The 17,650-nt window shown below is 41.1% G+C and overlaps 1 protein-coding gene across 1 annotated transcript in view; it reads right to left on the bottom strand.

The window, feature by feature from the left end:
• cacna1bb (calcium channel, voltage-dependent, N type, alpha 1B subunit, b) overlaps nt 1-17,650 on the bottom strand; it is a 219,981-nt gene that overhangs the window by 67,476 nt on the left and 134,855 nt on the right. The window contains exons 15-20 of the mRNA XM_045689930.1: nt 17,198-17,329; nt 5,992-6,064; nt 5,711-5,828; nt 5,288-5,355; nt 5,071-5,177; nt 2,596-2,658 (exon numbers count right to left, since the gene is read on the bottom strand). Coding sequence (XP_045545886.1) covers nt 2,596-2,658; nt 5,071-5,177; nt 5,288-5,355; nt 5,711-5,828; nt 5,992-6,064; nt 17,198-17,329 — 561 coding nt within the window. The remainder of the gene's footprint in view (nt 1-2,595; nt 2,659-5,070; nt 5,178-5,287; nt 5,356-5,710; nt 5,829-5,991; nt 6,065-17,197; nt 17,330-17,650) is intronic.

The raw sequence follows: 17,650 nt of genomic DNA, 5'->3' as shown, positions 1-17,650 counted from the left end.
TCCACTATTGGCACAGTCCCAAAATGTTGTGCATGTCAGCAATCAGGTTTTCAAGATATACAACTTTAAAAATGCTAATTGTCACAGACAGTGTGATACATTTTGCATCATATGATGCAAAACTCATCATACCGGCTGTATTTCTACATGCTTGAATGGCAATAGCTTACATACACTTGAAAACCCAGAGAATCGATAGAACATCTTTTAGAGATGTACAAAAACAATATAACATTCAAAATGGGTGAATCTTTCCTTTAATACCAAGGCCAAAATGTAGTGGATTAGTGTGGAGATGGGAGAGAAATTATAGAGTTCAAGTAACCCTTTGTGTTCCTTCTGCCATGGGATATGGTAACATCCATAGAATGTGGAATTTGAATACAAGAATGGACATGAACCTTGTTGTTAAGGATAAAAAAGGTCAGCGATTTTGGTAATTGAGTTGGTAAGCTGGTGGCCAACCAGTGCTGTGATAAGATATTGAGTAAAACAATGAATTTGAAGATTATCTGCACAGTATGTTTGTTAGCTAGCTAGCCAGCCAGTTTAAGTGGAACGATTCCAATCGTTTTTCTAATTAACTGCCAATATCGCGCAGCCAATATTCCATGCAAACAATGCAGTCAACCCACAGCCAAACACTGTTTGACATCAGTTGATTACAGGACTTAGACAAGTTGTAAATGAATAAAGTACTGATATTGTATCATATTATAACACTCACAGCTTTTAAAGAAAACAAACATATATATTTTAGAGGCTATTTACACAGAGAACCTGTGTAAACTGTTTTTATAATTATTTGACAATTCTATTACACAATTTCTGATATATCAGATGCTTTACGTAAGTTAAGTAAAAGCAGGAGAAGCATCCCCTGTGCCTCTGCTGCCATTTATTCCAATTCGACTGCTTTGGATTTCTCCCTGACCACAATGGCTGCCATGTTCATGCCATTCAGGAACGTTGAGGGTTTTTAACATAGCCCCTCTAGAAATCCAATAGGATCTCTATGGCATCATCACGATATGAACAGATCCTGATCCTAAGCAATCATTTCAATGATGCTTTCTATGTACATGTGTTTTTATATGTGGTTGACTATATGAATCTGTGTGTACAGTATGAATGTACATGCAGACCTATGTATGTATGTATGTATGACTAGTAAGATTGCCCCCTTGGTGTCACCTGTACCTAAAGACTTGATGGGCGGGGGAGTAGATAAAACAGACAAAAGTAAGCATAGTAAGAAAGACAAACAAGCAACAGACGGATAGGCAAACAAAGTATGCAAGGCATAGGCAGTAAGTAAGAGAGACATATCGGCCACAAACAGACATGTTAGTGAAATATGTGCTCTTGTTATGAGAGGTAAATCACAGTGAACAAGAAAAAAATACACACACACACACACACAAACTCTCTCTCTCTCTCTCTCTCTCTCTCTCTCTCTCTCTCTCTCACTCACACACACACAAACTCTCTCTCTCTCTCTCTCTCTCTCTCTCTCTCTCACACAAAATCTCTCACACACAAAATCTCTCACACACAAACTCTCTCACACACAAACTCTCTCACACACAAACTCTCTCACACACAAACTCTCTCTCACACACACACACACAAACTCTCTCCACACACACACACACACACACACACACACACACACACACACACACACACACACACACACACACACACACACACACACACACACACACACACACACACACACACACACAGAGAGAGAGAGAGACTAGCACCATCAGCACCACACCACAACATTTAGAAATATGTGTCGCTACTAATTGGTAACAAATGATAACGAAGTGTCAGGGAAGACTAAGTCAACAATTCAATCGTCTAGTATGGCAGACTACCACTTGGTTACTGTACTATATAGTTTGGCCCTCACTCATAGTGTGTTGAAAAAGAGAAACCTGGGTCATAAAAAAACATAAGCTGTAAAACTGCCAAAGTGCCTGGGGAATTGACTGAGCACAAGGACATGATATATTTATATAGAAATGATTCACTCTATAGCTCAGGTTATACTCTCATCACCTCAGGCATCAACACAGTGCAGACGAAACCTGGCGCTATGCACAATTACATATCCAATATTCAGAAATACACACACACATTTACACACATGCACACATTTACAAACACGCATTTACACACATGCATTGCACACAAGCGTTTAGACACACGCGCGCACGTGCAGGTACGCACATACACACTCTCTCTTTTGCCTTAACTTCAGCAAATATGACAAGTGTCATTATTTTAAATCTCACTCTAAAGTGACAGCCACCAGTGGATTCTCCAGTTTCAAGCATATCTCAACACTGGGAGGACTCATGGAGAGAGTGATGAATAGACGGATTGGGAAAGCTAGGTGGAGCATGAGGCTAAAGGAGAGATGGAGTGGATGGGGTGAGGAAGAGGGGGTGTCAGAATTGGAAGGAGGGGAAAGAAGAGAAGGAGCAAGGCAAACAGGGGAGCAGAGGGAGGCAGGTTTGGGGGAGGAGAAGGGGGAGGAGAAGAGAGGGGGTGAGAATATTTTAACGGAGAGCAAAAACTCACGGTGAATGTACGCTGGAGACGGACGAGCTGCGAGAGAGTACATCTCGATTTTGCTTTACAAAACTGCACATGCAGAAATAAAACAAAAAGACAAATAAAAGAAAGAAAGGATAAGACAAGCCAAAAGGATGTGGTGGGGAGAGGTGGAAGTCAGTCAAACTCCTCCATAAAGTGTCCGTCTGTCCACCTGTCCCCTCCACGATCATAAAGGACTAGTCTAACAGAGCTACAACTACAGTAGTGGTTAACACTTCAGCAGTGGGAGTAGTGTACACTATACAGTATAGATAGTTTGTAGTCCTGTAATACCCTACGTTGTACTACTGTAGACCACACATTGTTACATACTGCGGTCAAGTGACTACCAGGGGTGGAATAGAGGCAGATATTGGGGCAAATATTAAAAATAGATACTAAACCCCTTCACTGAAGTGTTACCAAAGACATCAAATTGAAAACATTCTGAAGAAATAACACGAGTCAACGTAATGAGAGAAATGGCATCAAAGTGGATTTTCAAAGTTCAATACACAATGGGTTTACAAAGCCTTTCAAATGTTAGAGTGAACTTTTCAATCAAACAGACAATAGTCTTCGTTAAAAACATCATGATTACTTTAGTGAATAAAATATGATTATGGATTCACTCCATCAAGAGTAAAAAGCTTCGTAAAATTGCACATTATGCAGATATCTAAAATAAAACATTCTCTGCCTGCTTTGAAATAGACTAACAAATGAACAACGTTAAGGTTTAATCATTCTACTTTACAAAAATCTAAATGAAGATAATGCAATCTGCTACAGAATGTAATCTGTTACAGAATGTAATCTGTTACAGTATGTAGTCTGTTACAGTATGTTATCGGATACAGTATGTAATCAGATACAGTATGTAATCTGATATAGTATGTTTTCTGATACAGTATGTTATCTGATACAGTATGTAGTCTGATACAGTATGTAATCGGATACAGTATGTTATCTGATACAGTATGTAGTCTGTTACAGTATGTAATCTGATACTTAATGTAATCTGCTACAGTATATAATGGCAAATGCATCTTCAAAAGTAATCATCAGGATTTATACAGTAGGCTACTGTCAATCTAAATGTGCTTATTTATTATTATTCTCGGTTCATCTAGAACTAAAATCTGCCTTAATTTGGTCAGATGCTCATCTGTCATTGAGAGATAAATTATTAATTATTTTTAATGATTTGGTTTCTTAAACAAACCACGATTCTGACCTGGGCCCGTATCCACAATGTGTCTCAGAGTAGGAGTGCTGATCTAGGATCAGGTCCCTCCTATCCATATAATCTTATCCATTATGATCTTAAAGGCAAAACTGATCAGCATTCCTGCTCTGAGGGTCTGCATCAATATGTGCCCTGGCCATTGTGGTCACAGTCAGGACACAGAGGCCATATCATATCCATCTAATAAACCATGTGTCCCACCTGGGCTGAGACTGACATTACTGATGCATGGTCATGTACAACCCAATGACTTATTGACCGTCAAAATGTTTTGTCAATATTCGTTATGTTGTCAATAGAGGGCCAAGCTCATCTCTTACCTAATGCATAATGGCATCCTTAATGCCTAGTGATGAATTAGTCCTAAAGCCAATACCAGTGGTGAGAGGGCATGGCTGTGTGGTTAGATACAATAACTAGGTTATAGGAGATGTTCTGACTGACTCCATCAGACTCTAGTAGATGACTCAGTCATATCGATGTTCACTAAATGAGAGCGAAAGAAAGGCAGAGGAAACTAATGCTGATCGGAGATCAGTTTCAGATCAAGCATCCACTCCTGTCAATATGTAATTGGGGATGTATACTAAATGGCACATATAGGGAATAGGGTGCCAATTGAGACACTGTCCGTGTCACCTCTTCCACCTCAGTATGGGAGGAGGATAACAGAGGGGCGGGCTCCCAGTTCTGTAAGGCAATCATGACCAACATTACAACGCAATTGGGGGGATATTGCCATAGACGGGGGAAAGAGAAGGATCGTAGTCAAAGCACACACGTAAAGAGAAACATATACACAGAAGATTACAGTTTAGTCGTTTAGGAGACACTTTGATCCAGAGCGACTTACAGGAGCAGTTAGGGTTAACAGACAGATTTGTCACCTAGTCGGCTCCGGGATTTGAACCAGCGATGTTTCAGTTACTGACCCAGCGCTCTTTACCAATAGGCTACCTTCCACCCCGTAGACATATCAATCATGTAGTTAGGAGAATACACATGGACAGAGGCAATATCACAACAGAGCTACTTTGAGAGACAGTGTTCAGAGCCAAGACACCAACATCAACAGCACATTGACAAAGGGCAGAACAAGCTATATCTGATACTTCACAGTATAACGACAGGCTGATGTCAGAATAGGAGGGAACACGGAAGGAAGAGACCATGTTTGGAGAGCACAGGGGGGACTGGAACATTAGACTTACACAGCGATGGAGATGTTGGCTGCTGACATGGGGCTGACCTCCTTCACCTCCATGGCCTTCTGCAGGGCCAGCTTCTTATTGGCTTCTTCCTCCTGCTTCTCCTCATCCTGGACCAATAAACCAGAAGGGATGGGTAACCAAGGGTCATTTTATTCAGAAAAAAAAACAGAAAAGGTTCCCAGGGTAGGACATGGTTCCTTGCGTTCCTCAGCCTTACCTTGGTGAGCTCCTGTGCATTGGCGAGGTTGTCGACGGCGATAGCCAAGAAGACGTTCAGGAGAGTGTCTGGTTGGAACTAAGCTCAGGAAAAAACTTGACACAACAGTAGTGGCTTTCACGGCTAAGCCATTGTACATTACAACCAAACACTTTGACCATCAGCAACAGACTAGATGGCATGCCATTAAAAAAGGTTACAGTATCACTCAAACTCAAAATTCACTGGGGGAACCCTTCTAGGGGGGTCCGGGAGCATGTCCCCCGCAGAAATAAATGTTAAAAATGTACAGCTCTCATTGCAGCACTTCTCTCCGGTGTTTTTTCATGACATGAGATATTTCTATTTCACTCCATAAATGCTTCATGCAGACGAAATCTCTGATATCCATGCAATGGCACGACTTAGGATCAGACAGGATACAGTTTCCAAAGAGTGTGAGGACGATGAAGTAGACCGATGAGAACATTCCCCGCCGCACGCCCCCCTGAGACTCAATGCCATGATACATTACTGCATTCCAATCCTCGCCAGTCAGAATCTGACGTTGATCAGAGAGATGAAGAATACGCAAATTATTCATAATTCATAATAAATTAACAAAATATTGAGTTATGCTGCAGCATCAAAAGTTCAGCAGTTATGACTTTCAAAAGTCTAACACAGGCTAATAGAAAGATGAGTCATTTAGAGACAGGGTGCACCTGGAAGACGGTGAGAATGGCCGCCGGGAAGGTATCGAAGTTGGTCGTCGGCGTCTCCTCTTCGAAATTAAACCTTGGAGAAAGAACGAACACATCAAGTCAAACTGAAGACATCTGGCTTGAGAGATGACAGAGAGGACGTTCAGAATCAGATACATTGGCTTCCATCCAGGTTGGAGTGTAGTGACCCTAGTGGTAACAGCAGATGAAATGGGACAACAGAGCACAGTGCTGTATGTGAAACACAAATCAAATAGGAATTTAATCCAGGCAATATCATCAAACAAACTGGGTCAATGGGTTGTTGTGTATAGAGCTATTATAATGACATTTGCAGTCATTGGATATGCTACACCAACTCTGAATTACTGAAAGTCTGCCAACTGACATCAACTGGCAGGCATACTCTTTGAAAAAAAACCTGTTCTAACTAATTCAGTGCAACAACAGCTTTCCATTATGTTGTGTCTCAGTACACATACACATAGCATGTGCACCGTAGGCTACTGTAAGCTTCAAAACATGCTTTCTGTGCATGGAAAGGATTCCATCAAAATACCCACACATTACAACATTCATAGAGAAACGCTGCGTTGAACAATTATTGATTTCCTTTACTTTCACTGTTTGAGTGGTTTCTTTGTGGAGATGACAGGACAGTATTATGTGCCCATAGTAAGAAAACAAACCTCACAGAGGGCTCAAGACCCAGGCATTATTTTTACTGTTACATTACATCACAGTCCACCCCCCCTCGACCCAAACACAGTGCAAGGTTCCAAGGCTCCAGGTGAGGATTGGCCTAGGAGATGGTTAAGGTTGTTTTATATGACAGTCATGAAATAATACAGAGCCATGGAACACCAGGAAACACAAGTCACCAGGGAGGGAGCCACACACCACTCCTGATGTGACGCCTGAACTATCTACATGGTATAGTGTAGAGAAACAGACAAGGATGGTGTCCCAACTGGCACTTTATTCCCTTTATAGTGCACTACTTTTGACCGGTGGCCCATAGGGTTCTGGTAAATAGTAGTGCACTATAAAGAGAATAGGGTGCCATTTGGGACGTAGCCAGAGCATGAGGACAGGTTTGAAGAGACCTGAGCATCAGAGGTAGTTTTGGAGTTTATTTTTCATGTTCTGTTTTCCTCTGCTGTGTGTCAGTAGCTGTGACTATAGCTATTAACTAGAATACAACATACATGTATCAATGTCTTCTGAAGCACCCACTGAGGTATAACCACAAGCTTACACAAAACAAGACAGGTCCAACCTCTCCATAACAAGCAATACAACTCTCAGTGGAATAGAGGTTGAAAACAGATACTTTTAAATTGATTAAATAAATAATATAGATTGTCAGCAATGAAACACGCTCAAGTATTTTAAAATGTATCCTGCTGTCACTTTTAACCCTGATTACACAACTGCCACCAGTATCACTTTCATTGATTGGTACTGATACTGACCTTGTCATATAAAGTGTATATTCTCGTGTGTATTTATTCTGTTTTCATGTGTATTTTATTATTTCTGGTGTGTATTTCTTTATATGACTTAGTATAGCCAACCTGTTGAGGAAGACATTGCATGTATTTCACTATACTGTTTACACCTGCTGTATCCTGTACATGTGAGAAATAAACTCTGATTTGATTTTATATTTGGTTATAAACTTTGTGTAAACATGCCGTGATTCATTGTAGCAACAAACACATTCATAAGGTTATCCAGGTCAGTAGTATGACCTTACCAATCCCACACACACAAAGGAAATGTTGCTCTATCAAGTCGTCAAGAACCCCAACCCCATGTTAAAATGACTCCCTCCCTTTTGAGGAACAAACCTGACAAAACCTGAGTCTGCAGTCTCGAAACTGAAGAAGACGTGAAGAAGTGAGAGAATGAAATAAAGATACAAAGGAGGGATGTATAGTTATCCCACAGAACAAGAAAAAAACACCATTGCACAGATACATGCTACCTATGACACTATGATCATTCACTGCTAACACAGTAAAACACTGACCATCCCCTGCGACCACCTGATCATGTGTCTACATGTTATACTGTACATGTGTGCAGAGTCAGACAAGATGCGCATTTTCATAGGAGTACTGTTTCTCAAACCGTCAATGGTTTAACAATCGCTCCAATGAAAACACTGTTGATTGACTTACCTTAGCACTTGCAAAAGCCGTTACATACAGTCATATGCATGTCCAAATATGCATAATGGTCTATGAGCGTAGAATACGACATACGATGCATGTGTCATTTGAGATGGGCATTCAGGATGGGCTTTGTCAATGCTGAGTTGTGCTTTCCCCTTACCCTTTGAATGCTCAAAAATTCTGACAAGGTTACACGATAACCCCAATGAGTTATTATAAATGTATTACTAGATAGACTTGCAATGTACACTTAAGAAATTGCTTTGGTAGAGATCACACTGGTGTGAGTGAAAGACACTGGCGTAGCACTAACTCCCGTAGTCCCCCAAGGCGGGAGCCCATGATCTTTGGGGACCCCCAATCTTAGGTTTAGGTTTTTTGGTTGGGGTGCCCCCAGAGGTCGGGCCCCCCAGATAGCATATGAACACATCATAAGCCATAAAATAAATGTTTAGAATTACAGGAAATGTACTTTGAAAGTGCAACATTCTCTCTCAGCATCATGACAAAATGTGTGGAATACCAGGAAATTAGGTCAGATATGCTTGAAAGCTGAGACAATCCTTGCCCAGCAGGGAAACTGTATTTTTATTTGTGAAATAAATGATTTTGTTGCATTATTTGATCTTCAAGTGTATTTTTAGGGGAATTTTATAAGGAAAAAGATTTATTTTGGGAATATTTTTAATTCTTTCAACATTATTAATTTCCATGTCTGCTCTATGCCCAGAAATGCCCTTGTCCAGAGCATAGGATCACAATTTTAAATCTCAAAAAAAGTGTATCAAATTCTAAAAACTGCCAATAATGGATATTAACTGAAAAAAGATCTTATGTAGTTTCTTGCAATAGCCCTCTGTGAATTATTTCTCTCAAAACTGTGATTCCAAAGAAATGCGTCCAGAGATTTGGTGAACTCTGTCAGACTTGTCTAAAATCCTAAATGAATCAGGAATGAGCAGGGCCAGCTATACCATAAGGACCCCTTATTCATGTCTCTACATTTCTTATTCATGTCCTCAATACATGTAGTGCAACAAAGTTCTCTACTTTTGATAGATTTAAACAAACGATATTGGAATCAGCATGGTCTTAACCATCTCCATCTGCCTGATAGAATATGAATTTCGGTCCAACTATGTTACATTTAATTAGGTTTTAGAGTCAAAACAACTACTGTGTATACACCTTGAATGAAGAAGAAAAATGCTATTTTTGTCAACTCCATAAGATTTGTTCCTAACTTCAGCTGTGTTTTTTTTGTGGGGATTTTCAAATGAATACATTTCCATAATTTACAAATGTTTGTATAAAAATTTTATTTTTAGAGGCAAAAATATGTACAGTGAGGGAAAAAAGTATTTGATCCCCTGCTGATTTTGTATGTTTGCCCACTGACAAAGAAATGATCAGTCTATAATTTTAATGGTAGGTTTATTTGAACAGTGAGAGACAGAATAACAACAAAAAAATACAGAAAAACGCATGTCAAAAATGTTATAAGATGATTTGCATTTTAATGAGGGAAATAAGTATTTGACTCTGCTGCAAAACATGACTTAGTACTTGGTGGCAAAAGCCTTGTTGGCAATCACAGAGGTCAGACGTTTCTTGTAGTTGGCCACCAGGTTTGCACACATCTCAGGAGGGATTTTGTCCCACTCCTCTTTGCAGATCTTCTCCAAGTCATTAAGGTTTCGAGGCTGACATTTGGCAACACAAACCTTCAGCTCCCTCCACAGATTTTCTATGGGATTAAGGTCTGGAGACTGGCTAGGCCACTCCAGGACCTTAATGTGCTTCTTCTTGAGCCACTCCTTTGTTGCCTTGGCCGTGTGTTTTGGGTCATTGTCATGCTGGAATACCCATCCATGACCCATTTTCAATGCCCTGGCTGAGGGCTGGAGGTTCTCACCCAAGATTTGACGGTACACGGCCCCGTCCATCGTCCCTTTGATGCGGTGAAGTTTTCCTGTCCCCTTAGCAGAAAAACACCCCCAAAGCATAATGTTTCCACCTCCATGTTTGACGGTGGAGATGGTGTTCTTGGGGTCATAGGCAGCATTCCTCCTCCTCCAAACACGGCGAGTTGAGTTGATGCCAAAGAGCTCCATTTTGGTCTCATCTGACCACAACACTTTCATCCAGTTGTCCTCTGAATCATTCAGATGTTCATTGGCAAACTTCAGACGGGCATGTATATGTGCTTTCTTGAGCAGGGGCACCTTGCGGACGCTGCAGGATTTCAGTCCTTCACGGCGTAGTGTGTTACCAATTGTTTTCTTGGTGACTATGGTCCCAGCTGCCTTGAGATCATTGACAAGATCCTCCCGTGTAGTTCTGGGCTGATTCCTCACCGTTCTCATGATCATTGCAACTCCACGAGGTGAGATTTTGCATGGAGTCCCAGGCTGATGGATATTGACAGTTCTTTTGTGTTTCTTCCATTTGCGAATAATCGCACCAACTGTTGTCACCTTCTCACCAAGCTGCTTGGCGATGGACTTGTAGCCCATTCCAGCCTTGTGTAGGTCTACAATCTTGTCCCTGACATCCTTGGAGAGCTCTTTGGTCTTGGCCATGGTGGAGAGTTTGGAATCTGATTGACTGATTGCTTCTGTGGACAGGTGTCTTTTATACAGGTAACAAACTGAGATTAGGAGCTAATCTCAGCTCGTTACCTGTAAAAAAGACACCTGGGAGCCAGAAATCTTTCTGATTGAGAGGGGGTCAAATACTTATTTCCCTCATTAAAATGCAAATCAATTTATAACATTTTTGACATGCGTTTTTCTGTTTTTTTTGTTGTTATTCTGTCTCTCACTGTTCAAATAAACCTACCATTAAAATTATAGACTGATAATTTCTTTGTCAGTGGGAAAACGTACAAAGTCAGCAGGGGATCAAATACTTTTTTCCCTCAATGTATGTTCTGAGTATCTGTTGTCAACTCTGTCACTGTCAAAATGTATTGGTCAATATTCTGAACAAATATTTTAATCAGTGTTCTGCAACATATGCTTAAACAATTGAAGTATTTGCTGTGCTAGAACTAAGGGACAGTGTTTGCTTTTTAAATGTTGTTTTATGTTCTAAATCTAGAATTACATCCCAAAATGCTAACGAAATTAGCCCTGGAACATTTTATAGTGCTATGAAACAAAACAAAAAGACGTTTGGAGATTTGTATTACATATTTGAATAATATAATGTTAGAATTAAACTATCAAGGCCTTTAAACACTTGTTGGACAATAATTGTACAAATGAAATACATTTTATGGTGTCTGACAGAGTTGACATAAATCCAGTTAGTTGCATTTTATGAAACAAACTATGTAATAATTAGGAGGTTGTTCCTTTACATGGTGTGATAGCTGATGCTTTGGTCAATCAAAATATATCTTTCAAATGTTTCTAATATTAAGACAAATATTTGTATACATTTGTTTGAGTCTGTCCCGTCTTTCATGAATCCCTGAGCGATGAACAACAACATTTTCTCTCAGCCTCATGGCAAAATTTGTAAAATAGCCTGAGATTAGCTATAATTCTGCACATTTTCTCTCTACCCTTGCTCGGACCTGCGATACGCCACTGATGGAAGCGCATCAGAATGGAAGTGATGGCGTGAGGACAAAGCATTAGAGTAACGGTTGGATTGGGAAGACGGCAAATATGGTTACCACAGCAACCAGCTTTATAAACGACTCCTGATCTACCCTGCTTAGAGAACCAGCAGTGGTGGTGGTGGGGCATATGTGTGTGTGTGTGTTTGTGTGTGTGCGAGAGATAGTAAGTATAGGGGTGCTAAGTTCAATCAGCTGGATTGTCCACCCGCAAATATGCAGCCGTGGTCTTTTCCCTCGTTCCCTCTTTCCCTTTTTCTCTCTTGGTTGGCAAGATTAACTGGAGGCAGTGGCAGCCGCAGCATGCTCTGGGGCCTATGTGCAGACCTCCACAGTGTTTACTCTGATAATAGGGATTGGATGTTGTTTCGCTCCCACAAGGCATCTACAGGGACTTCATTTAATCAATCCTCAAACAGAAGCCTGTGAAAGCAGGCTCTGGCACAACGTGATGTGCATCTGGCCCTGCTCTGTGGAGAATGAGAGGAATATGCTCTAGTTTACAACAGGAAGGGATATAGCGTGCGGCCACAGTCCTCTAGACTAGAGTATTTCCCAAAAGCACGTAAGGGATATGATATGTAGCACACCTATAAGGTAGCAGGTAGCCTAGAGATTAAGAGTGTTGGGCCAGAAACCAAAAGGTTTGAATCCCTGAGCCGAAGAGGTGAAAGGCACTTAACTGTAATTGCTCCTGTAAGTTACTCTGAAGAGTGTCTGCTGAAATGATCCCAAAAAATATAAAACACCATCTCTATCTAATAGACGAGGTAATAATCAGATGTTTACATGAAAAAAACTAATTCCAACTGCATTATCTTTCTATCCTACCCATCGTTCATATTAGCATTTGATTTTAGCTTCTCACATATCCCCTGCTAGCGGTGATGTCCTGCAGACATTCAAATCTCTGCAGGGCAGGAGACTGCTCCCTCAAATGGTTTACTTTTCCTTCCTCCATGAAGTTTACTGAGAGATTTGTCTGGGGTTGGCTGATAGGGGTGCAACCGCTGCAGTGTATAATCGACTCAATCATTAGCTGTCTGAGTATAGCTATTGAAGTGTGTTTATGCCTCGTCTCTGTCTCCCAGGTGTTTTTACATGGAGTCGGGACACAGGTGGATTACATAGGAAAAGAACAATGGATCCAGACTCATCCATTAACTGAAAACAAGTCATTTCGTGCAACACCCCTCTGTGACTTCTAACCTTTTTCACGCGAGTTCCTAATATCTCTAACGGTCGCCCCCAGCGTGAGTTTTTTTTAATGAAAGGGATGTCAGAATGCACTCATTGTTCCAAAATGTAATTGTTACGCAACAGGAAAGTTAACCCATGCTGCACTCAAACCAAGGCACGCTGCCTGCTAACTATCTGTAGGCTATGTTTCAACTTGTCAATTTGAAATAATTTTCTAACAAGTTTTATTTTCTAACAACATTGTGTTCCACCTCCTCATTAATTCACATAAGAAGTAGCCCATTTCCCTGTTGCGGACTATTTATGTTTGAGGCTTTACTGAGCCGGACAGACTTCTCTCTTCGACAAGAGCCAAAGCACTTCCCCAGTGTTTCCCCAGATCAAGTATGTAGACATTTGTGCATCTCTAGTCAGGGGGCCTTGCACAAACTTTTCCCCCTGGCACATTGTCTGGCTGGCGCCCGCATTGCCTTCATTGTTGTTGGACTTTGGACATGTGTGCGTTCCTATCAAAGTAAGTGCCTTATTTTCTGTAAATTGTGTTGTCTTTTCTGCTGTAGTATACTGCATGTACAGTGCTTTCGGAAAGTATTCAGACCCCTTGACTTTTTCCATATTGTGTTATGTTACAGTCTTATTCTAAAATGTATTAAATTGTTTTTTCCCTCATCAATCTACACACAATACCCCATAATGACAAAGCAAAAACAGTTTTTTGAAAATGTAGCAAATTTAAAATATGGAAATATTACATTTACATAAGGATTCAGACCCTTTACTCAATACTTTGTTGAAGCATCTTTGACTTTAGCATTGAGTCTTCTTGGGTATGACACTACAAGCTTAGCACATCTGTATTTGGGGATTTTCTCCCATTCTTCTCTGCAGATCCTCTTAAGCTCTGTCAGGTTGGATGGGGAGCGTTGCTGCACAGCTATTTTCAGGTCTCTTCAGAGATGTTAGATCAAGTTCAGATCCCGGCTCTGACTGGGCCACTCAAGGACATTCAGAGACTTGTCCCGAAGCCACTCCTGCATTGTCTGGTCTGTGCGTTTAGGGTCGTTGTCCTGTTGAAAGGTGAACCTTCGCCCGAGTCTGAGGTCATGCACGCTCTGGAGCAGGTTTTCAAGGATCTCTCTGTACTTTGCTCCGTTCATCTTTGCCTCAATCCTAACTAGTCTCCCAGTCCCTGCTGCTGAAAAACATCCCCATAGCAGGATGCTGCCACCACCATGCTTCACCATAGGGATGGTGCCAGGTTTCCTCCAGACATGACGCTTGGCATTCAGGCCAAAGATTTCAATCTTAGTTTAATCAGACCAGAGAATGTTGTCTCTCATGATCTGAGTGTCTTTACGTGCCTTTTGGCAGAATCCAAGCGGACTGTTATGTTCCTTTTACTGAGGAGTGGCTTCTGTCTGGCCATTCTTCCATAATGTCCAATCAATTGAATTCACCACAGGTGGAATCCAATCAAGTTGTAGAAACATCTCATGGATGATCAATGGAAACAGGATGCACCTGAGCTCAATTTCGAGTCGCATAGCAAAGGGTCTGAATACTTATGTAAATAAGGTATTTCTGTTTTGTATTTTTAGTACATTTGCAAAAATGTCTACCATTTTTTTTCTTCGCTTTGTCATTATGGGGTATTGTGTGTAGATTGCTGAGGACATTTTTTTATTTAGTCAATTTTTGAATAAGGCTGTAACGTAACAAAATGTGGAAAAAGTCAAGGGGTCTGAATAATTTCCGAACTCACTGTATGTATATGGAGCAAAATGTATTTATTGTTTTATTCACGTTTTCAAGTACTGGTGACAAATCATGCATTCCGATTCTTGCATAGATTGTAATGGACACATATGATGTGCGTAAAATACTTTTTAGAAGGTTGTACTGATTATGATGAGCTAATGGTAAGCTAATTGCCAGCTATGTGTGGCGCCATGTTTGTTGTCATCATACAATGCATTCTGGTTGTCACGCAAGTGTCTGTCGGTCGGACCTCTAGAAAGAGGCCAAGTTCTAGAGTTGGAATTCCGAGTTGGATGACAGTGCCAAAATAAAATCCCATTCGGAGCTCGTTTTTTCCCCAGAGTTCCCAGTTGTCTTGAACGTACTGAAGTCTGAAGTCTGAGATTTCCGAGATCCCAGTTCCCAGTTGTTTTGAACGCGGCATCAGATTGTAAATATGGTACCTCAGGGTTGCCAGCTCAGACCCCGTTTCTAGGGGTTTTATTTGTATTTAGCTTATAAACTTCTCCTGTGTTTGTCCCCCATTTATTGATAAATCCCCCATGATAGTAATATTTCCTGCATCATATCCCCCCACAATACCTTCACCCATTTCTACCTCCCATAGACTTGACACCCCCTCACAAATGAAATGAAGACCCTGACAAACCCCCCTAAAATAGTTTAAACCATACAGTATCTGGCAACTCTGTTCAGCTTTGGCGCTACGGTTAGGCAAAGCAGTAGGCATGTATTTGTACTGTATTTTTTAGGCAAATCATTGACTTTGTTTATTTGCGTCTTATAGTGAATGGCATTCTGGGATTAGGGAGATTTCGCTTGTCAAACATAAACAAACATGGCTGCCATCATAAATAATTTAGCTACTGTTAGCTTAGCAGACACGCATCTAATTTCTAAACAATATTTCTCCCTTGTGCTCACCAGAGATGTGGTACATTGTAAACAGGTCTGGCTGTTAGGTCGCTTAAACTTATGTTTTGTTTTTTGTCAGCACAAGCTTTTATTTAGACTGGTTTATGGAATGAGTTTAGCTGTGGATGTGTTCCATGTGATGATTGGATGATGAAGTTCGCATTTATCTTTTACAATAAAAGGTGAAGTTGAGGAATACATTTGTGAAGACTTTTATTTCCCATCAGTACAAAACATTGTTTAGATGCTTTTCAGACAACACTGCTGTTTAGATGCGTTTGTTGCATCATACGTTCTGTTGCTACTGTTCCAATCACATATTTGCGATGGTACGTTGCAGGGACCACTCAACAATGATCCCAAATATGTGATCGTACGCGTCAAAGGGTTAAAGAATATTCTCAAATCTGTGATTCCTAAGAAATGTGTTCAGAGATTTGGTCATCTAAGTCAGATTTGTCTAAAATCCTAAATGAGTCAGGACTGAGCAGGGTCAGCTATACCATAAGGACTCCTTATTCATGTCTCTACTTTACTAGTTCTCTACTTTTGATAGATTTTAAACAAACAATATTGGAATCACCATGGTCACAACCATACATCGAAGTTTATTTATGCCTTGTCTCTGTCTACCATGAGGTTTTACACTGAGTCTGGACACAGGTGGATTTCATAGGAAAAGAACAATGCATGCAGACTCATATCACATGATAAATGAGGCCCAACCGCTGAGCACCATGTGCACGTCAGAGCGTTTTCACACAAATCCATCAGCCCAGACTGTAGTGGCCATTATGACGGAGCTGCCCAGTTTAAATTGATCATGGCACCATGGGAACACTCTCTTTCTCCCTCCAAACAGCCCAATGGGAACGCAGCATCCGTCAAAGCTGTCACTCTGGGAGATAGGTGAGAATATGACACTGGAGTTTCCCTTCAGTGATCTTACCTCTTACATGCTACAATGGAAACGATAAACGGGTTAGCATTGGCAGCTGAGGTAAAAATCGAATGACAACGTAAACACTGTGTAAGCCAGACTAAAAAATGAGGAAGGTATTTTGACTGGCCTCTGGCCTAAATTATAAACCGTCCTACCAGATGGTGTGTTTGTGGCTGTCGCCAGGCAGAGCTGAGTTGGAGCCAGGGCTTTGATTAATAGAGCATAGCACAGATCAGGAGCTGTCATTGTCAGCCGAAGACATGGGGTTTTACACAGCCTGGTATCAAAGCTACACCGCTGCGCTGGTCTCTGCTGTGGCAATGTGTCTGACACCACTGCACTGCTGGGCCAGGGATTAGAGAAAGAGGAGGAGGGACTGGGGGACGGTTAGAGGTAGGAGGAGTGTGTGTGTGTGTGTGTGTGTGTGTGTGTGTGTGTGTGTGTGTGTGTGTGTGTGTGTGTGTGAGAGAGAGAGAGAGAGTTGTGGAGGGAGATTAGGAAACAGGACCAGAGAGGAGTCAGGGGTGAAAAGTTAGGGGTCAAGGGTCAGGTTCCATGGAGGAGTGTGGAGGGAATACTCACTGTCCTCCAAAGAGCTGCATGCCCAGCAGAGCAAAGACCACAATGAAGAGGAAGAGGAGGAAGAGCAAGCTGATAATGGACTTCATGGAGTTGAGCAGAGACACCACCAGGTTCCTCAGCGAGTTCCAGTACCTGGGGAAAACAGAGAGAAGAGAAAGGAAGAAGAGAAAGAAGAGAGAGAGAAAGAGAGAGAAATAGAAAGAGAGAGAAAGAGACACAAAGAGAGAGAGCGAGAGAGAGAGAGGGCGATAGTGAATGGACAGGGAGAAAAAATGTCCTATATTGTTGTGAATCAAAGGATTACTAATCTAGTGAGTATAAAATGACTGCTACCTAACGGTAGCCTTTTCCTGCAGTCAAATAACCTAGTGTCCTCATGGGTGGAATGTTATTAATAGTTTTCATCATTTCATAATTAATAAACTGTTTTTGGCATATTTTTTGTTAGTCTTC

Source organism: Salmo salar, chromosome ssa11 (assembly GCF_905237065.1).
Source record: "Salmo salar chromosome ssa11, Ssal_v3.1, whole genome shotgun sequence".
NCBI lineage: Eukaryota > Metazoa > Chordata > Actinopteri > Salmoniformes > Salmonidae > Salmo > Salmo salar.
Note: the sequence above shows the minus strand (reverse complement) of the source record. Positions and strands in the feature narration are given on the sequence as shown.